Consider the following 21591-nt stretch of genomic DNA (forward strand, 5'->3'; position numbering starts at 1 on the left):
ACTAAGTGGGAAGAGGGATGAATTGGGAGATTGGGATTGACATATACACACTGCTATATATGAAACCGATAACTAATGAGAACCTCCTGTGTAGCACAGGAAACTCTACTCAGTGATCTGTGGTGGCCTAGATGGGAAGGAACCTAAGAGTGGATATATGAATACATGTAACTGACTCACTTTGCTGTATAGCAGAAACCATCACAACACTGTAAAGCAATTATACTCCAATAAAAAAAAATTGCTTTTCTCAAATTGCTTCTGTACTTAAGAGAGCCTCAGCAGTTTATCTGGAGAAATCTTAGGTATTATTTATTACTCATAATATTGGAATTCTTTTCCCATTAACACCATCAGTGTTTGAGTAATATGCCAATATGCATAGAAATCTAGAAAAATTCTGATTAATGTTTAATGTATGTGTTATTGATATTACAGACACTTGTTTACTGCCAGGCTTTGATGTTAAGAGATGACTTTGGTATTTACCCCACCCTGCTCCCCGACCGCCTACTAGGCCAAAGAGGATATTACTCTCTACATACACTTCCCTGGGTTCAGGATTTATATACATCATATTCCTTTCATGGAAATGTAGTCTGCCCTATAAATTGCCACAAGGCCTTCAGAATGAATAAATCTGAGGAACTAATCTGTGCTGAAAATTGTCCTCTATTTGGATACAATGAATCACCTATAGTTCTCTTTTGGTTTTTCCAGTTGTGAAAGCTCATATAATCTTTCATTCTATCTTCATGGAATAAAATGAGTTAACTGGCCTGTGTTCCAGTTTTGTTTAACGAACCATGTCAAGACAGAGTTTCTGTTCTCACCAGCTGTATGGAGACCTGCTTTTTCATAACATCTCAAACTGAGAAAAATCTCAAAGATATTGTCAAAATAGATACAAAATTGTCTTTTGTGCTCTGTAATTTGAATTTTTAAAAAACTAATAAATGGATTCTAATATGAAAAAAAAGAACGCTGTAAGAGAAAGAATATTTGAGAAGCACCCAGTGCAGTGCCTGACATTTAGTGAATTCTCAGACATGCAGTCCCTTGGTACCCATGAAACTGGTTCCAGGAACCCCTCCCACTGCCACCTCCCAACCAAAATTCACAAATATTCAAGTCCCTTATAAAAAAATGGCATAGTATTTGTATGTAACATACACACATCCTCTTGTGTACTTGAACTTATCTCTAGATTACTTACAATACCTCATACAAAGTAATTACTTGTAAATACAATGTAAATGCTATGTAAACAGTTGCCTGCGCCCAGAAAATTCAAGTTTTGGTAGGTTTTTTTTCTTAGCTTTCTGGAATTTTCTTCCCAAGTATTTTTGATCCATGGTTGGCTGATTCTGCAGATGCAGAACCATGGATATGAAGGGCTGACTGTGACCCTGACCTCTCATCCTTGTCCACAGCCTCCTTGGTGTTTTTGTTACCTGCCCTTCCTCCCCTGACAGGTGGGGTCACTTCCTGCCCCTACTTCTGGCTTGATGCCCGCCCAGATGAGCTAAACTCCTTTGACCTTCCCAAGCTCTAACCTGTTGTCACAAGCTTGGCAGCCCTCGCTCCCAAGCCAGGCCTGGCAGGCAGGAGAAGCCTGTGTTGTTGGGACCACATTCTCTCCCACTTATTCACAGAAGTACCTCTCCTCTCTCCAGTCAGGGAAGTGGACCACACTTCCAGCCTCCTTTACAGCTGACACTCATGACCTCTCCAGGGAAGGGCAGGCATCATGGAAATGCTTATTGAAGGGCAAAAAATGGAAATGAATGGATTCAACCAACTCTTCATTACTCTTCAGCTTTCTGTACACAGCTGTCTTTATTTCAGTGCAAGTGCAGGGAACACTTGTAGATAAGAGTAGATACCACATTTTCTGGCAAATTCTTTACTTCCTTTTGATACATATTAGGTAAAAACTAAAAATTAGCTTGTCATATCAAAGCAAAATGAAAAATTAGGAAGATGAGTGAGTGAGTGAATGAAAGTCACTCGTTTTGTCCGACACTTTGTGACCCCATGGACCGTAGCCCACCAGGCTCCTCTGTCCATGAATTTTATCAAGGGATCTTCCCGACCCAAGGATCAAACCCAGGTTTCTTGTAGGCAGATTCTTTACTGTCTGAGCCACCAGGGAAGTCCTCATAAGAAAATAGGGTCTTATAAAGACATTACTAGGAATTAGTCTTGGAGGGCTATTTTTGAGGCCTTTTGTGTTCTTCTTTCCTGGAAAAAGGTGACTGATTTCCAAGTCTCCTTTGTATGATTTAGAAAGCTCCTGAATGTTGACGATGCTGTTTGATTTAATTGCTTCCCTTCCTAAGATTTCTCAGGTGCCAGGAAATAAGGTTAATCAGCTCATGTCTACTCAAGGGGAAACTGGCAAGTGCTTCCCCGGAGCAGCACTTCCAGGTTAGGAATAGTTATTTATGGATGGAGTATGGAGATGGAGAAAGAAGCAGGGCTTTCAAACACAGGAGGCCTTCTACTCCTTGGCTCCTCTCCACCTTCACGGGGTTTTTAGCATCAGCCTTGTCCCCCTAGGGGTTCACTAAGCCCACAGGGAGGACGGCAGAGGGCATTTCCGGCTACAATTAACTATCACTGTGAACTTCCATTCTGCCTCTTTATATGCCCAACAGAGAATCTGGTACACTGGATACATTTTTAAATAACAGCTTGTTTCAATGCACTGGGACGACCCAGAGGGATGGTACGGGGAGGGAGGAGGGAGGAGGGTTCAGGATGGGGAACATGTGTATACCTGTGGCGGATTCATGTTGATATATGGCAAAACCAATACAATATTGTAAAGTTAAAAAAAAATGAAACAAACAAACAAAATAAAAGCTTGTTGAAGAAGAATGAGGGTATGAATGAGTGATAATGGCAGCTGACAGTTCCAAGTCAGGCATGGCAAACTCACCTGTAAAGAAACCTCTCCAGGTACTGGCAGGCCCAGCACCCACACAACTGCCCTGAGAGCTGACCCAGGTCCCGAGGCTGAGCTGCTACTACACAAACCAAGTGCTCTGAGGCCACCACTGGGACTGTGTCCATAATTTCATGCTGGGGTCTCCAAGTGAAACTTTGCTGCTACCACAGAGACTGCCAAATGCCAGATGTCCAGATACCAAAAAATATCCCAATACCCTAGCATTTGGTTCAGTTCACTTTCTCAGTTGTGTCCGAATCTTTGTGACCCCATGTATTGCAGCATGCCAGGCTTCTCTGTCCATCACCAACTCCTGGAGCTTGCTCAAACTCATGTCCATCGAGTCGATGATGCCATCCAACCATCTCATCCTCTATCATCCCCTTCTCCTCCTGCCTTCAATCTTTGCCTGCATCAGGGTCTTTTTAATGAGTCAGCTGGTCCTATCAGGTGGCCAAAGGAGTTTCAGCTTCAGCATCAGTCCTTCCAATGAATATTTAGGACTGATTTCCTTTAAGATGGACTAGTTGGATGTCCTCTCAGTCCAAAGGACTCTCGAGTCTTCTCCAACACCACAGTTCAAAAGCATCAATTCTTCGCTGCTCTGCTTTCTTTACAGTCCAACTCTCACACCCATACGTGACTACTGGAAAAACCATGGCTTTGACTATGTTGGACCTTTGTTGGCAAAGTAATGTCTCTGCTTTTTAATACGCTGTCTAGATTGGTCAGAGCTTTTCTTCCAAGGAGCAAGCAACTTTTAATTTCATGGCTGCAGTCACCATCTGCAGTGATTTTAGAGCCCCCAAAATAAAATTTTTCACTGTTTCCATTGTTTCCCCATCTATCTGCCATGAAGTGATGGGACTGGATGCCGTGATCTTAGTCTTCTTAATGTTGAGTTTGAAGCCAGCTTTTTTGCTCTCCTCTTTCACTTTCATCAAGAGGCTCTTTAGTTCTTCTTCACTTTCTGCCATAAGGGTGGTGTCATCTGTGTATCTGAGGTTTTTGATATTTCCTCTGGAAATCTTGATTCCAGCTTGTACTTCATCCAGCCTGGCATTTCACATGATGTACTCTGCATACTAGTTAAATAAGCAGAGTGACAATATACAACCTTGATGTATTCCTTTCCCGATTTGGAACTAGTCTATTGTTCCAGTCTGGTTCTGTTGTTTCTTGACCTGCATACAGATTTCTCAAGAGGTAGGTGAGGTTGTCTGGTATTCCCATCTCTTGAAGAATTTTCCACAGTTTGCTGTGATCCACACAGTCAAAAGTTTTGGCGCAGTCAATAAAGCAGAAGTAGATATTTTTCTGGAATTCACTTGCTTTTTCAATGACCCACGGATGTTGGCAATTTGATCTCTGGTTCTTCGGCCTTTTCTAAACCCAGCTTGAACATCTTGAACTTCCATCTGGAAGTTCATGTACTGTTGAAGCCTGGCTTGGAGAATTTTGAGCATTACTTTGCTAGCATGTGAGATGAGTGCAATTGTGCAATAGTTAGAACATTCTTTGGCATTGCCTTTCTGTGGGATTGTGATGAAAACTGACCTTTGCCAGTCCTGTGGCTACTGCTGAGTTTTCCAGATTTGCTGGCATATTGAGCGAAGCACTTTAACAGCATCATCTTTTAGAATTTGAAATAGATGAGCTGAAATCCCATCACCTCCACTAGCTTTGTTCATAGTGATGCTTCCTAAGGCCCACTTGACTTTGCATTCCAGGATGGCTGGCTCTAGGTGCATGATCACACTGTTATGGTTATCTGGGTCATGAAGATCTTTCTTTGTATAGTTCTTCTGTATATTTTTGCCACTCTTCTTAATATCTTCTGCTTCTGTTAGGTCCATATCATTTTTGTCCTTTATTGTGCCCATATTTGCATGAAATGTTTCCTTGGTATCTCTAATTTTCTTGAGGAGATCTCTAGTCTTTCCCCTTCTATTGTTTTCCTCAATTTCTTTGCACTAATCACTGAGGGAGGCTTTCTTATCTCTCCTTGCTATTCTTTGGAACTCTGCATTCAAATGTATATGTCTTTCCTTTTCTCCTTTGCCTTTAGCATCTCTTCTTTCCTCAGCTATTTGTAAGGCCTCCTCAGACAACCATTTGCCTTGTTGCATTTCTTTTTCTTGGGGGGATGGTCTTGGTCACTGCCTCCTGTACAATGTCACAAACCTCTGTCCATAGTTCTTCAGGCACTCTGTCTATCACATCTAATTCCTGGAATGTATTTGTCCCTTCCACTGTATAATCATAAGGGATTTGATTTAGGTCATACCTGAATGGTCCAGTGGTTTTCCCTCCTTTCTTCAATTTAAGTCTGAATTTGGCATTAAGGAGTTCATGATCTGAGCCACAGTCAGCTCCTGGTCTTGTTTTTGCTGACTGTATAGAGCTTCTCCATCTTTGGCTGCAAAGAATAAAATCAGTCTGATTTTGGTATGACCATCTGGTGATGTCCATGTGTAGAGTCTTCTCTTGTGTTGTTGGAAGAAGGTGTTTGCTATGAGCAGTGCATTTTCTTGGCAAAACTCTGTTAGCCTTTGACCTGCTTCATTTTGTACTCTAAGGCCAAATTTGCCTGTTACTCCAGGTATCTCTTGACTTCCTGTTTTTGAATTCCAGTTTCATGTAATGAAGAGGACATCTTTTTTGGGTGTTAGTTCTAGAAGTTCTTGTAGGTGTTCATAGAGCCATTCAACTTCAGCTTCTTCAGCATTACTCGTTGGGCCATAGACTTGGATTACTGTGATACTGAATGGTTTGCCTTGGAAACGAACAGAGATCATTCTGTCATTTTTGAGATTACACCCAAGTACTGCATTTTGGACTCTTTTGTTGACTGGGGGGGCTACTCCATTTCTTCTAAGGGATTCTTACCTATAGTAGTAGATATAAAGGTCATCTGAGTTAAATTCACCCATTCCAGTCCATTTTAGTTCACTGATTCCTAAAATCTCAATGTTCGCTCTTACCATCTCCTATTTGACCATTTCCAATTTGTCTTGATTCATGGACCTAACATTCCAGGTTCCTAGGCGATATTGTTCTTTATAGCATGGGACTTTTCTTCTATCCCCAGTTACATCATCCACAACTGGGCGTTGTCTTTGCTTTGGCTCCGTCTCGTCATTGTTTCTGGGGTTATTTCTCCACTCTTCTCCAGTAGCATATTGGGCACCTACCAATCTGGGGAGTTCTTTCAGTGTCATATCTTTTGCCTTTCCATACTGTTCATGGGGTTCTCAAGGCAAGAATACTGAGGTGGTTTGCCATTCCCTTCTCCAGTGGACCACGTTTTGTCAGAACTCTCTACCATGACCCGTCTGTCTTGAGTGGTCCTTCATGGCATGGCTTATAGTTTCATTGAGTTAGACAAGGCTGTGGTCCATGTGATCACTTTGATTAGTTTTCTGTGATTGTGGTTTTCATTCTGTCTGCCCTCTGATGAAGAAGGATAAGAGGCTTATGGAAGCTTCCTGATGGGAGAGACTGACTGTGAGGGAAACTGGGCCTTGTTCTGATGGGCGGGGCCATGCTCAGTAAATCTTTAATCCAATTTTCTGTTGATGGGTGGGGCTGTGTTCCCTCCCTGTTGTTTGACCTGAGACCAAACTATGGTGGAGGTGATGAAGATAAGGCTCCTTCCAAAGGCCCTGTGCATGAACTGCAGCACTCAGTGTTCCCGACCCTGCAGCAGGCCACCGCCAACCCATGCCTCTACCAGAGACTCCTGGACACTCATGGGCAAGTCTGGGCCAGTCTCTTGTGGGGTCTCTACTCCTATCTGCTGCTGTGTAAATATAACAATGAAAGGCACCTCCTCCTACTCCTGAGATCTTTAAAGGACCAGAGCAATGCTTTCTCAGAGAAGGCTTGGGAAAGGGGAGAAGAAAGCAGTTTATGTGTTCTGGAGCAGACAGCCAATCAGCCAGAGGGATTTAAAAGTCAGAGCTAATTACAGGATAAGATTAGGCTCCTTTGAACTTACATGAAACTCTATTCCTTGGTTTCTGTCCCACATAACACAGAGGGCTTGAAAGGCCATCTCAGTGCCCCACACAGTTAAGATTTTAACCAGCACCAAAGATAAGAGCCCTGACACTGCTCGTGAACTCTCAGAATCCAAACAGAACCGCAGGAAGCAACACCACTGTTTAAGCCTCGTGGGGCCTCTTGGAAATGCATTTTCCTGGTTCTTCTCTGAGATCCTCACTTCAGTTTAAGGGAATATATTTATTTTGTCAGTTAACATAGGACAGCAAAGGTGGATGTTGCAACCATGAGGTTAAAAGGGGATCTGAAGTGCCTCCTTCACGCTGGGACCTGAAGGTACAGACCTGTGGACACTCCATGAGGGATGTGAAGATGTTCCTGGCACAACACTCACAGAAGAAGGCCCGGGTTGGGTCTGACATTCACAGATGGCTTTCCCAGGCACTGCAGCATCCTGGAGCTCTCAGTAGGAGCCCAGAGGGAGAGGCAGACCTGAGCTGCATTTCTAACAGATTTTTTAACCACCGTGTGGGGAAGAGGGGGGATGTGACCTGGGGACTATGGAGACGGCATAAATAGGAAGTGGAGGGCAGGCAGAAGGCTCTGGTAGAGTTCAATGAAGCACAGCCTCCACACCACTGAGCCCTGCCCTCAGGAGAGGCAGGCAAGCGTCAGACTGTCCTGTTCCAGACACCAAGCTTCTGCTGGGCGGGGACAGGAGACCTGCTAGGCTCACTGGTCTGGGGGCTCCACTCTGATCTGTGACATCAGGGGCTGGGGAAAAGCACAGATGTGGGAGCAAGCATGCCTGGGATCAAATCTTAAGTTTTGCTGCTTATATACTTGAGACCTTAGCATGTTACTTAAACACCCTTACCTCACTCTCTCCACATGTAAGACAGGCTACTCAGAGGATTAAATGAGTTAATCCCTATGGAGCACGTAGGACAGCACCCAGTAGAATGGTCCATCACTGCTGTGATTGTCATCATTTCCTCCTGGATGTCAAATCCATCCTCTCTACTCCACCCTTTTTGACATGACCTTGAATTAGGCCGCTGCCATGGCCCCCAATACCTGCATGGTGGCCTTGGCTTTCATGATGATGTTGGGGTTGCAGGTCCCTGGGTGGTATCCCCTCCCCTCCTGTCCTGCCCCTCATTCCTCAGCAGCCCTCAGCGTCTCTCCGTCACTGCCCACTGCTCCCTCAGACAACTCCCAGGACAGGGCCTGGCTCTCACTCCCGTCAACAGAACAGAGCCACGTCCAGGACTCCAGAGGGTGTGGGGCACCTGCCTCACCACTGCTGTACCCATACCTGGTGCTTGACTGGCAGGCTGAGCCCACTTTGCTGGTCCCCATGTGGCCTGTACAGCAGCCTCTGGGAGTCTGGTCCCCACCTCTCCTGATCTGACTCCCTCATTTCTTCCTGTACTATTAGCTCTCTATGGATCTGTTTTCCTTACCTGTTCATAAGTTTGGGGAGATAAGAAATTTTGTCTTAATTATATATATATTTCTCATGATACTGGACACTGACAGATAAATGCTCAAGAAAAAACTAAATGAAATGTCTAAGAGCTGATGAATATGCTTTAATCGTACAGCAACTTTTGGCTTTATAAGGACATAATGTAAAGTGATCATTTAGGTTAAATTCAACTGTAATCTTTTATGGAACAATGTAAGAATGAAAAAAAAATCCAAATAACTGAAAATATCTATGACTGGATCTGCTGTTTGTCTCTGTCCTGTCTGTGGTTTGGTGCCTCGGGGTGCTATGCAGGTGTGTGCTTTGCAGGTGAATCAGCTCTTAGGAGGAGTCTTCTCTGGCCCCGTGGATGGAGGCTGGAGGCTGAATCACCACCCTTAAGCTGCACAGTCAGTCAGCGGGGCTGGGGCTGCCTGGAACCTCACCTTTAGGAGTGCTGATCTGAAGAACAGGAAACCTGGGTGGTGTGGGGAAGGGGAGCAGACCTAGGTGCAAAGGCCAGAGTCCCCTGGGCCGGGACAGGAGGCTGTGCACAGGAGCTGCTCGGGATGGTCAGCATCTCCCACACGAAGGCCGAGTGAGGGTGACGGATGACCGCTCCTTTGCCAGCACGATTTTCATTCACTCCCGTTAGAGGCAGGACCACCTTCCTCCCCTAACCTGGATGGGTCTTCTCTTAGCTGTTCACATGACCTAAGAACTCCTATAAATGTGTGAACAGTGAAAATACCTGGGGCATTTTCAAATGAACTGAGACCGAACTAAGTGTCCTGTGTGCTTAAGAAATGGGTCCTTTGAATGGAATGCCTTTTGAAGTTCATCCTTATCAAGTCTCATCTTATAGAATGCACTAGGCGTAGTCTGGTACTTACAAAGTTGTGGTCAGTTTCTTTCTGACAGCTTTTCCCCCGGATCCCCCTTCCCCAACAGCTGCCTTCAAATCTCACTGGGGCCTGGTCAAGATCTGAACTTATCTCTCTGAAAACTAACTTCTGTGAGATCTTAATCCAGGTTAGGTGAAAGAAAGCTAATGAATCAGCCTGGGGAGCTGATTTACATAGGATTCGCAGTATGCATTCTGTGGTGCTCCAAGGAACAGCCTGGCACGGCAGCAGTGTTCTCTAAATTGAAGTCCAGCACATCTTTTGGATTCTAGGATTTTATGACATTATCATCCCATCTAATTATTTTGGAATTTACTAGCTAGTTTAAGTAGCCAGAAAGAATGGACACACTTTCTGAAGCACCTAAGTTACTCCCCGTGAGTGAGAGCTCTGTGTACCTTTATGAGCTGGGAGTTTAGGAAGGGGGGATCACGGAGTGGGGGATGGGACCACAGCCTTCTGAGACCTGAGTCTAGTCTACCCCTGTATGGAAGGGTGCCTCTGGTCTCCAAACCCCAACAAGAATCCCCCTCCCAGGCCACCTCTGCTTCTTTTCTTTTTCCTTGTGCCTGGGTGATATAATTTTACTTGTCTTCCTACCAGTTTATTGAGGACAATAAACCTGTGTAATAGTGTCTGACTTGTCAGCAACGTTTGGAAAACTTCCCAAGAGAGCCTGTGCCTTTGTGAATCAGTGAGGACATTTACAAGTCAATAAATCCCACTTCAAAAATGCCAGCAAGTTTAGTTTCTGGTCAGCCACTAAGTGTTTCTGGGTAGTTTCATTTCTAAGTTTTACCAAGAAAACTGTTTAATACTAAAGGTAAATAGTAACTAACCCAACAGCAAATTTCTCTCCTTACAAGTGAGGAGACCATTGCTTTCCTATCCTGGCAGGATAGATGCTGCACGGATACAGCTGTGCAAGCACACCGGTGAGGTTTCTCTGCTGAAAAAGAAAGCAGCGCCAAAGAGACAAAAGTTAACAACAGCTGCAGCGTGAACGGACTTCAGAGGAAAATGATCTTAAACAGAGTACAACAGGCAGAGCAGTGGATTTAAATAACAAAGTGAAATTCTGAGTAATATTATATAGAGCACATAGGAAAACTTTCAGGCCCTGGGGACTCAACTCCGGAACCTTGGAAGCTCAGGGCTGACCAGGGTCGGGCCAGAGCTACGTTTGTCCTGTGCTGGGCACTGGCATGCTCAGGTGTCTGCTCTTCCTCATGCTGTAGAAGACTGATTTTGGGGTCAAACAAGCTTCCATCTGTACAATCTCTGTGGGCAAGCAGATCTGAATGTGGGGTTGCCAAAGAAAGAAGGGGAAAACCTCGAGAATAAGAAAGGAACAAAAACAGGAGATGCTGCTCTAAGGAAAGAGAGTAGATATAGAACTAGAATATGGTGATGTTTCAGCTGAGATTTTAGTCACTAACCTAAATCAGTCAAAGTGCGGGGAAAAACCAGAGGAGTGAGCATGGGATGCATCCTGGGGCTTGAGCGGGCGCTTCACAGGGGCTCTGTGGACTGTCTTCTCTGTCTCGTCTCAACCTCGGAGACAACTCGCCGCTCCATCCCCAAGTCGTGTTCAACTCCTTGTGACCTGATGGATCATAGCCCGCCAGGCTCTTCTGTTCATGGGATTCTTCAAGCAAGAATACTGGAGTGGGTTGCCATCTCCTCTTCCAGGGGAATCTTCCTGACCCAGGGATTGAACCAACGTCTCTTATGTCTCCTGCATTGGCAGGTGGATTCTTTACCATGAGACAACTCGCCTAGTAAAAGCCAAAACGGAGCTGTGACTCCCCCAGAGTCACATGCCCAGTTCTGTAACTGGGCAGAACTTGCCAAGGCTGTGTGTCCCCTCACATAAAAGTTCACTTTTGCGGAGCTGCAAATTGACACAAGATAATTAGAATGCTAAACACATGGGCACCTGGTGGGCTGTGCTCACCCATCAGGCAGGAGCAGACAGCTCGGCTGTGCAGCATTCTGGACGCCTGGTCCCATATGGGCAGCAGTCAGGGTACAACTAACAGAGCTCACCTCCCTCCCAGTGTCAAGTAAACAAGTATATAAACCAGATCTTCCCAGGAAGCAAAAAGGGTTAAAAAAAAGGAAAGCAAGTTAAGCAAGGTACTAGAGACTGCCTGGCGGAGAAGGCAATGGCACCCCACTCTAATACTCTTGCCTGGAAAATCCCATGGACAGAGGAGCCTGGTGGGCTGCAGTCCATGGGGTCGCACAGAGTTGGACAAGACTGAAGTGACTTAGCAGCAGTAGCAGCAGAGACTGCCTGGAATGGAGGGGGATAACTTTGGCGATTCTCCTGCTTCAGATTATCAGGGAGGAGACTAAGGAAGAATTTCTGAGATTAGAGGTCAGGACATGAATAGATCTCCAGGAAAGACTTTATGTTTAGTGAAACCTATGGCAGGCTAATGACCTCCTCCCCCACATCAGACACTGGGCTGAACAGGGCCTCCAAAATTTCACATCTACCCAGAAACCCAGAATATGAGCTCAGACACAGGGTTTTGCAGATCTAATTAAAAGATCTTGAGACAAAATCATCCTGGATTTAGGAATGACTGGTACCTTTTACTATGCCAAAGCCTTTGACAGTTTATTGTGGATCACAATAAACTGTGGAAAATTCTGAAAGAGATGAATCCCAGACCACCTGACCTGCCTCTTGAGAAACCTATATGGAGGTCAGGAAGCAACAGTTAGAACCGGACATGGAACAACAGACTGGTTCCAAACAGGAAAAGGAGTACGTCAAGGCTGTATATCGTCACCCTGCTTATTTAACTTCTATGCAGAGTACATCATGAGAAACGCTGGGCTGGAAGAAGCACAAGCTGGAATCAAGATTGCCAGGAGAAATATCAATAACCTCAGATATGCAGATGACACCACCCTTATGGCAGAAAGTGAAGAGGAACTCAAAAGCCTCTTGATGAAAGTGAAAGAGGAGAGTGAAAAAGTTGGCTTAAAGCTCAACATTCAGAAAACTAAGATCATGGCATCTGGTCCCATCACTTCATGGGAAATAGATGGGGAAAGTGTGGAAACAGTGTTGGACTTTATTTTTCTGGGCTCCAAAATCACTGCAGATGGTGACTGCAGCCATGAAATTAAAAGACGCTTACTCCTTGGAAGGAAAGTTATGACAAACCTAGACAGCATATTAAAAAGCAGAGACATTACTTTGCCAACAAAGGTCCATCTACTCAAGGCTATGGTTTTTCCTGTGGTCATGTATGGATGTGAGAGTTGGACTGTGAAGAAAGCTGAGCACTGAAGAATTGATGCTTTTGAACTGTGATGTTGGAGAAGACTCTTGAGAGTCCCTTGGACTGCAAGGAGATCCAACCAGTCCATTCTAAAGGAGATCAGTCCTGGGATTTCTTTGGAAGGAATGATGCTAAAGCTGAAACTCCAGTACTTTGGCCACCTCATGCGAAGAGTTGACTCATTGGAAAAGACTCTGATGCTGGGAGGGATTGGGGGCAGGAGGAGAAGGGGACGACAGAGGATGAGATGGTTGGATGGCATCACCGACTCGATGGACATGAGTTTGAGTGAACTCTGGGAGTTGGTGATGGACAGGGAGGCCTGGCGTGCTGCAGTTCATGGGGTCACAAAGAGTTGGAGACGACTGAGCAACTGAACTGAACTGGTACCTTATAAGAGAGAGGGTGATCTGGACTCAGACCCAGGGAAGGAGGCCACGTGAAGATGTGGGCAGAGATGGGAGTGATGCTGGTACAAACCGGGGATGCTTGGAGCCACCAGAGCTGGGGAAGGGAGGAAGGATTCTCCCCTAAAGCCTTCAGGGGGCCATGGCCCTGCTAACATCTTGATTCTAGACTTCCAACCTCCAGAACTGTGAGAGAATACGTTTCCACTGTGGAAAGCCACCAAGTCTGTCACGATCTTTGGTGGCAGCCCTAGGAGACTAACATAGTCAGACACAGAAATTACCGCATCTTCGTGAGACCGCAGCACAAGCTCTGTCAGGACCATTGTTTAGCGTGCCCACGTGGTTCCCTCTGTTCTGAAACCAGGGTTGTGGCCGTGACAATGACAGGAGCACTGGGGGATGGGCAGGGTTCTGAGAAGGCGCTCTCCCACTCCTAGGGTGCTGGAGCCTCCGGGGCTGTGGCTGAGACAGTAAGCCCAGTGGCAGCAGAAAAAGAGCGTCGTGCTGCTGCCTGTTTTCCCAGGAGGCAGCCTGCTGCCTGACAGCCTGGTGGAGCCCCCCAGTTCTGGGAGAACTGCAAATCCACAGGACCGAGCTGCACTGCTGCGCTGGGTGAGAGGAGCAACCCGGACTTGACAGGGCTGGGAGACGAGGGGCTCCCTGCCTCCCTGGTCTCCTCCAGCTAATAACCGCTCTCCAGGGATGAGGGGTTCGGGGCGGGATTCATCCACAGATTCCATTCATTCAACTGAGTGAAAGGTATACCCACTGTTAGAAGAAACAGAATTAGCAAGTTGGGCTGCAAATAACTGATGCAGTGCTGTGATCAAGAAAGAGAGATCTGAGATGAAAGAAAGTCTTTGTGAGGCCATATGAGCAGCTAAATACCTGCCGCTCAGCTCCTGGCTTCAGCTCACAGTGTAGCTACCTGGTCACTGCCTGCCCACCGCCCCACCGGCTCCTCCCTCGGTCTAGCCTGTTGACAGCGGAACATGTGAGGGGCCTCAGAAGCAGAAGCAGCATCTGCTGACCTCCTGCCACCACACATCAGAGCCAGCACCTGCCTGTCCACCCAGCACTCTGTCACCTGACAGCCTCAGGTGCGCTGGTTTGCTGGTTTTGTTACCAGTTCTGCCTGCATGAAAGCCATACCTCATCCTCTGCTACAAATTACCATAGTATTCAACAAAAAGAATGCCAGGGAAATAAGACACTAACATGAACCATTCTGAGAGCACCCAACTGTGCAAATGTAGCTGAATAATTAGATTTTCAATGTGGCGTGGGAGAGGCACTAATCTGATGCCAAAGACAATCAATTCAACTTAATCCAAAATAAAGTCTACGCTGTGTCCATGCACACAGGCGCGCACACACACACACACACACACACACACACACACATCCCTCCTGACAAACTCTCTGCTTTCCTAGGATGAGAATGTAATTGTTGACTTCCTGGTGGTTGTTTTTTGCCCCTTGCCACTGTTGTTTGGGCTCCCTCTAACGATCACATCAGCCCAGGAGGTGAGGGCACAGCAAGAAGCAGAGGTGGCTGCTGGGCCTGCTTTGTGGCCCTGCCTGCTGGCTCTCAGCACTGGCTGCCTGCGAGTTACCTTTGCGATCTGCACACACCAGTTGAGCAGGTACTGGGAGCCGATGTTGTCCTTGTGCTCGCGGACGTAGTCCAGCAGGCAGCCGAAGGGCATGAGCTGTGTGATGAGCTGCACGGTGGAGGTCAGGCAGATGCCCAGGAGGCGGCACACATGGGGGTTGTCCACACTGGCCATCACGTAGGCCTCCTGCAGGAGAAGAGGAGAAGGCACGTCAGCGCGGCTCCCCGCCGTGGCTACGGGACCAAGCAGGCAGACCCTTCCTAGATTAAAAACCCAACTGGAGTTTAAGTGTGGAAATGGGCGCATGAAACATCTAGAGCAGTGGATGTTCACACAGGATCTCTGCCACGTGAGGCCAAGCAGTGACCAGACATCTGGTGGGCGTAGGCACCCTCTGACTGCAGGTGGCATTCGGCACCACAGAGAGACCCCAGCAGTGCTCGCCACTGGCAAAGTGCTGGGTGAAAACAAGACCTGATGTCCCCAAGTTTGGATGATGCTGAGTCATTACGAGGACCTCCGCCTCAAGAGCCAAAGACGCCTCAGTTTAAAACGCTGTTGGGGCGGGTGGCAACCCACATCCTGATGATGACCTGGCCACTGACTAAGGAACCCTCACCACGGGCATCGAGGTGATGGTGAGAGCTCTGGGAGGTCAGTCCTCACTTCTCCTCCTCTGTGGCAGGCAGAGGAGGAGCCCCCCATCCACCACCCCGCCATCAACACTGCTGGGACCACAGGCACTTCCACCACACACAGCGGAGAAAGAAGGCCTTTCTGTGTGCATGCGCCGGCTCTGAAACGGAGAGAGGCATTACACCTGCAGGGATCGCAGACGCTGTGGGTGACCCAGGATTCATCTCTTAAGAGGTGGTCTGTGTTGCTGGCCGCAGTTTTGGGAAAGGAAAACCACTTCCCCCAACTCTACCTCTGCTGACTCAGAGGTGGCCAGGGCAGAGGCCTGACACAGACTCACGACTACGGATTTCATTTTAACTCTTCTGCTATCTTGGCTGGAGGAAGCTGACTTCATGTAAACCAAGCGCATAGCTGGGCCTCGTTTTCGTCTAAGAATTAGGGAATCCTAAATTTCTACCAATAAACTCAATCTCTTTCCCTTTAGAGTACAAGGATGCTGACTTTTTATACAGACACAAAAGGGACCACCTCGTCTCCAAGAGAAAGTTCAGAGGTGCCTTTCTCGCTCTGCCCATTGATATGGTCGGGGCTGGGCTCCCTGTGCAGGAGCCAACACAGCCTGGGAGGCGAAGGTACCTGAGGGGGCAGCCGGGAGCTGTGCCTCAGGAGCAGACAGTGGGGACAGAGCAGATGGGTGGAGGGACTGGGGCGAATGCAGAGTCTGAAACACAAGCGTCCTCAGTGTCCTGAACAGCAGCGTCTGCAGTAACCTTGCCCGGGGCCTCACCATTCTGGGGAGGCCCCCACGCCTCCCTGGGCCTCTCCTCCCACAGGCCCTGCTGCTCCACCCGCTCACTGCTCTCCCATACTCGCCCCCACCAGGGGCTTTGTCCAGAATGCCCCTTGACCTCCGCTTTCCCTGACTGACCCCTCCTCTGAGGGCCTCTGACTTCCATCTAAGCTAAACTTTCCTGGCTTCTTGCAGTTGTTCGCTCAGGGCAGCAGGCTCAGTGCTGCTGGCCAGATTGCCAGAAATGCTGATTCTTGGACCCATCCCGGCGGGTGTGCTGTGTGAGCTGCAGGGAGGGGGAGCTTGTTTAGTGTCTCCCTCTCCCCAACACCTGTTCTCCTGTGGTGCTTCCGTGCTGCCCAACACACCTCTAGAAATACCTTAGAAACATCACAGCTGAACGACACTGAAATCACACAAATCAGAGACCCTGTTGCTTTCACTAACAAGAGAGACTGCAGCTCTGCTACCTGTTTTAGAACAAGCACCCTGGGTGGGTGGTCCCCACCTTCACGGGCAGGCGGCCCTTCTCTGGTTGTAAACGCAGCATCACAATGTTAAAGAGCAGAGTAGATATTTAATATTATGGACATTCAGACAGCTCTTCATTTTTCAGAGGGCTACTGATAAAAAGCTACTGATGCTTTCGAATTATGGTGCTGGTGAAGACTCTTCAGAGTCCCTTGGACTGCAAGGAGATCAACCAGTCAATCCTAAAGGAAATCAACCCTGCATATTCACTGGAAGGACTGATGCTGAAGTTCCAATACTTTGGCCACCTGATGTGTAGAGTTGACTCATTTGAAAAGACCCTGATGCTGGGAAAGATTGAGGGCAGGAGGAGAAGGGGACAACAGAGGATGAGATGGTTGGATGGCATTACTGACACAGTGGACCGGAGTTTGAGCCAACGTGGGGAGATGGTGAAGGGCTGTGCTGCTGTCCATGGGGTCATAAACAGTCAGACACAACTTAGGAACTAAACAACAACAACAACTGATAAAAATTTAGGACTGGAGAAGGCAGGCAAGTGGTTCCTCCTGAAGCTACTATTTGTCTGAAGAGGAAATTGAGACCCAGTGAACCATGACTAAGATCACACTTCTTGTCAGGACTGGGCCCACTAGAGTCTTCCCACCGCAGGCCGCTGGCCTCTGGGGCCCCTCAGCCATCCTCCCTGCTACTGATTAACCCCACAGACCAGGGAAGACTTGCTGAGTGAAAGCCCTAGACCTTATAACACAGAGCACATATATGAATCTCTTCTGCATGCTGTTTCTGTGCCCATCCTAAATTTAAACTAGAAAGTCTACGAGAAAATTAATAGGCCATGTGATTGCCAGAAAAGCAGAAATCACATCTCTCTCCCGAGTCTGGGAAACTGTACAACCATAACACCAAAGTAATCCTCTGGCTGTTTCTATTTTCTCAAGATCTGGTTGAGATTTGGAAACATATTGTACTCGCTTCAGAGGGGAGAAAAATCTGCAGAGCAGAGCAGTCTGAGCAGCCCATCTGCTGTGGGCCGTGAGGAGCTGACCCAGGGCTCAGGGAGTGGAGCACGGGTGTGGGTGTCGGGCCACACAGAGCCTGGAGCCCTGCCAGGTCCTAGCTCCTATTAAAATCTGGTACAGCACCAGAGCTAGGGTGTCCCTTCTGCACATCTAAGCCTGAGCTCAATGGGGATGCTGTCCAGTCACGTGTCCTATTCAGTGTGTGCAGGAGTTAACATGAGATTTGTTCTTAACTGTTTATCTTGGAATCTCAAAGGTGCTCTGTGACCTACAGCAAGAATGCTTGGTATTCCTCACCATCTCTGATCAATCTGGAGCCTGGCAGGCAGAACCCATGCTCAGAGGCTCCCAAGGCTGAGGTCAGAGTCACGTGGCAGCAGAGCCTCTGAGGCTTGTCGACCTTGAAAATCTATTATTTTGTCCAGTTGTCGAAATCATTGTTTGGGCCTTCTTTCTTGCGTGTCTCCCTCATTTGTGAACTAGTTCATGTTAAGGACTGGGGAAAGGGGATTTCACTAAACATTAAACTCCTTCAGGAGAGGCATATGCCCAGCTTTAAGGATGCTTGTGAAGCTTCCCAGTACCTAAGCCACCACTGATGGCACCGTGCACCCGGGGTTGAGGGCATGTGTGCTGGACTTTAGTGCTGGCCTGAGTAGGGGAGTGAAACCACGGGAAGCTGGAGCCATTTACAAGTGCGTGTGAGCCAAGCCCACACTCAGCCCCCTGGGCAGCCTGGTCACAGGATTAACTTGCCCTTTAACTCACTGTTGAAACCGCCTTTGCTTTAGTTTTCCCTTTCCTTAGGGGTTCCCCATGGCAGCACCACCCAACGAGAGTGGCTCCGTGTTTGTGGGGCAGACGGAGCTGCAGGACAAGCAAACCAAGGCCTCAGGCTGCTGTCCTCTCCCAGAACAGCCACAGGGTGGGTGTCAGAGCAGAAAGAAGAAAGCAGGAATGGGCCACAGGGAGAGAAGGAGAGGAGCCCAGAGACAGGGCAAGAGGCAAACAGGGCTTTAAACACTTTTTCTAAGTCTTTACTTTCTCTATTTTCTACCCTACCCCTGCCCCATGAAAGCAGATTTCCTCCAGTTTAGGGGTTCTGGAGGGTCCTTTTCAGCGGAACTACTTCTTTCCCAAAGTATTGCTACTATCTTCAAAATTGCCCTTACTCTGCAAAGAGAATATTGTCAAAATTCACATTTTGTGAAAGTTATTAGAATGTCTTGAATGAGTAAAAAGTGAATTAAGGAAGCAAATTCTGCTAAAATATTTTCTTTTTAACTGTGTAGGACAAGGAGCTAGAGGTTGGAAGTGAAGAGACTTCACAAATGGCTTGCTTGTTACACTTCTTATGGTTACGTAAATAGGAACTGACATTATATTAACAGACTCATTAATTTGTAAACTGCTAAAATGAACGATAACTTGGCTTGATAAGCATATCAACAGTGTGTGAGATTTCCTGTTGCACTGTGTTAATAATTCATCCTTCACAAAGAAAATACTGCAGTGGGACTTCCCTGCTGCAAAATGAAAGGAGGGAAGGCTGCCTGGAGAAATGCAGATGGAGAGGATTTCCTCTTGGGAAGCTCAGTGCCTGAACACATTTTTAAAAAGGCCTGTTTGCTTTGCTTACCATATTATTCTGTCGGTTAGATATGAGTGGCGAAATATTACATTTGACCTTTGTCTTTCTTGGCTGCAAGATGAACTATTTCTGAGTCAGTAAAGGCAGTCACTTTCTTTTTCATTGACTGTTCTCCTAACTCACTGCTGAGCCCCTGCACCTCTTCTTTTACTGGCTCTGCTTTGGGAAAAGAGCAAGAAAAACCCACATCCACCCACAGCAAGTGGTGGCGATGCTGTTAGCCGGGCCCACAAGGCTGCAGCCCTCAGAGCTTCCCGAGCTTCTGCCTGAAGTAGGTTCTGCCCAACGCCAGGCTGGCTCCTCCTTCTTCCAGCCTCTTTCTAAGACCATGCAGAGCCCTCACTGGCTAGTGAGGGTCCAAAGGAAGCCGGGAAAAGTTCAGCAGAATGTAAAGTAAAAGCATGTAACAATAATAACCTTATGAAGTATTTCAAAGACTCCATAAAATAGCACTCAGCAGATGCTGGAAACATTTAAATTATTTTGAGAAAAAGTACAGAAGGTGAGGAACAGATTATAGAGTTTATGGAGCATGATATTGTTAATCCTAGGTACCTTTAAAAAGCCATTTCAAAGATGAGATATTTGGTGGAAGAAAACGAACACTCATTTCAGAATCAGAAGTAACCTGGTGCTAGAAACCTACCCAGCTTCGTGACCCTGAGCAGGCTGCCTCATGCCTCTGTTTCTTTCCCAAGGCATGCTGAACACAACACCTATAGTACCACAGGCCAGCCAGAGGCATCACTGAGATGGCAGGGGGAAGCCACCAGCCCCTGGTGGATGCCCAGGGACCACAGGTTCCCATTCTTTTGGGGGCATTAAGAGAACAGAAGAGCGAGTCATCTCTATGAGGGAGAATTATACCAACTGTGTAGCCAGAAGGAAAAAATACAGCAAAAGTGAAAAGTGACCATTTAGAATGTGGTGATGAGAAAGTCCACAACACAGAAATGTGCTGCCAACCACAAGAAAAGGTAGCTTCTGATGTCCAGGCCTGCAGATAGCTAGAGAACAAAGCAGAAACTCACATCAAGAATTTCCTTGTTGGCTTTTGGAGATGTGGCTTCTCTTAATTCCTTGATAGCTACAGGAATTTTAACCTTCTCGCCTTCTGGGATCCAGAGTCCCTATAACAAAGAGAGAAGAAGTCATTGGCTGGCAGTCGTCACACATGTAAGATGTGGCTCCTGGCCTGGCTGGGTGTCATTAGTGGCCATACCCCAAAGGGTGAGGAAGCACAGCTCTGCACCCAAGGCCACCCAGGCTGGGAGTCATGACAGCTCAGCAGCTCTTTAGCTGTTGTGTCCCAGGAATCAGAGTAGTTAGATAAAACCCTTCAGCTCATGTAAGTTATAGAGTCAGTATGAGTCATTGTATACCGAATTCTGAGATACTGGGTCTAGGCCTAACTGTGATTAGACTAAGCAAAGAGGGCATAGAAAAAATAAATGAAGAGGAAGCTGTTTTGAGCTGGGCTTTATTCGGATGCTGCCCTGTGGGGACAGGCCATACTCTTTCAGATTGACTTGTGCCACCCATACTCTGAAAACTCATCCTGTCCTCCAGGAAATCATCTGTGCCCAAGTGGACCACTTCCTTGTCACTCTGATTATAAAAGATTTCATCTAGACAACCTAAGAAAAATACTGGAGTTTCCTGAACCCTCAGTGACACAAAGAGCATTGCACTGTGATACGGACCACAGCAGAGGAGGGCCCAGACTCGATCTAGGCCCTCAGGCTCACCTTGTACACGGTGCCGAACGCTCCTGAGCCCAGCACCTTGACCTTCTTGAATTCTGTTTCCTTTAGGATCCTCAAGAGAGCTTGGTTGGGAGCTTCTCCGCTGGGCGTCAGAGGCTCCACGAGCTGTGAGAGACAAGGGGAAGAGCTGATGCCTGCCTACATGGCCCAGGGATGGGGTGGCAGCTCCTGACTCCATGTGGCAGGAGGCATGCTCACGCTCTGGCCCAGAGAGCTTGCCCCACTCACTCCCTAGACGGGGATACCTGTTCTAGGGAACTTGGTGAGAGACACCTAAGGAACCGGGACTGACACCTTCCACATCCTCCAAAGCATGTGACCTTGAACAGAACTGCTCCTGGGCAATAAGTGCAATTTCTGTTTCTGTGATCAGGCTAGGAAAGCTTGGGGGGAAGACAAGCTTGTGTGATGGTCATTTTGGTAGCCCATCTGAGCCGTGCACAGCCATGCTGCTGAAGTTGCTATGGGTCCCTCCTCCTGGGGGCTCTGGCTTTGACACATGGATGGTCACAGATACCACCTGAAGACCTTTTCCTGAAATCATGGTGTCAGAGACAATACTGGTCACT

The 21591-nt window shown here is 47.3% G+C and overlaps 1 protein-coding gene across 1 annotated transcript in view; it reads right to left on the bottom strand.

Annotated features, from left to right (window-relative positions):
• The window catches only part of EGFR (epidermal growth factor receptor), a 218346-nt gene that overhangs the window by 16229 nt on the left and 180526 nt on the right, over positions 1-21591 (bottom strand). Inside the window, exons 18-20 of the mRNA XM_025273080.3 lie at positions 21005-21127; positions 20288-20386; positions 14663-14848 (exon numbers count right to left, since the gene is read on the bottom strand). Of these exons, the coding sequence (XP_025128865.2) occupies positions 14663-14848; positions 20288-20386; positions 21005-21127 (408 nt within the window). The remainder of the gene's footprint in view (positions 1-14662; positions 14849-20287; positions 20387-21004; positions 21128-21591) is intronic.

This window comes from Bubalus bubalis, chromosome 21, assembly GCF_019923935.1.
Source record: "Bubalus bubalis isolate 160015118507 breed Murrah chromosome 21, NDDB_SH_1, whole genome shotgun sequence".
NCBI classification, from domain to species: Eukaryota; Metazoa; Chordata; class Mammalia; order Artiodactyla; family Bovidae; genus Bubalus; species Bubalus bubalis.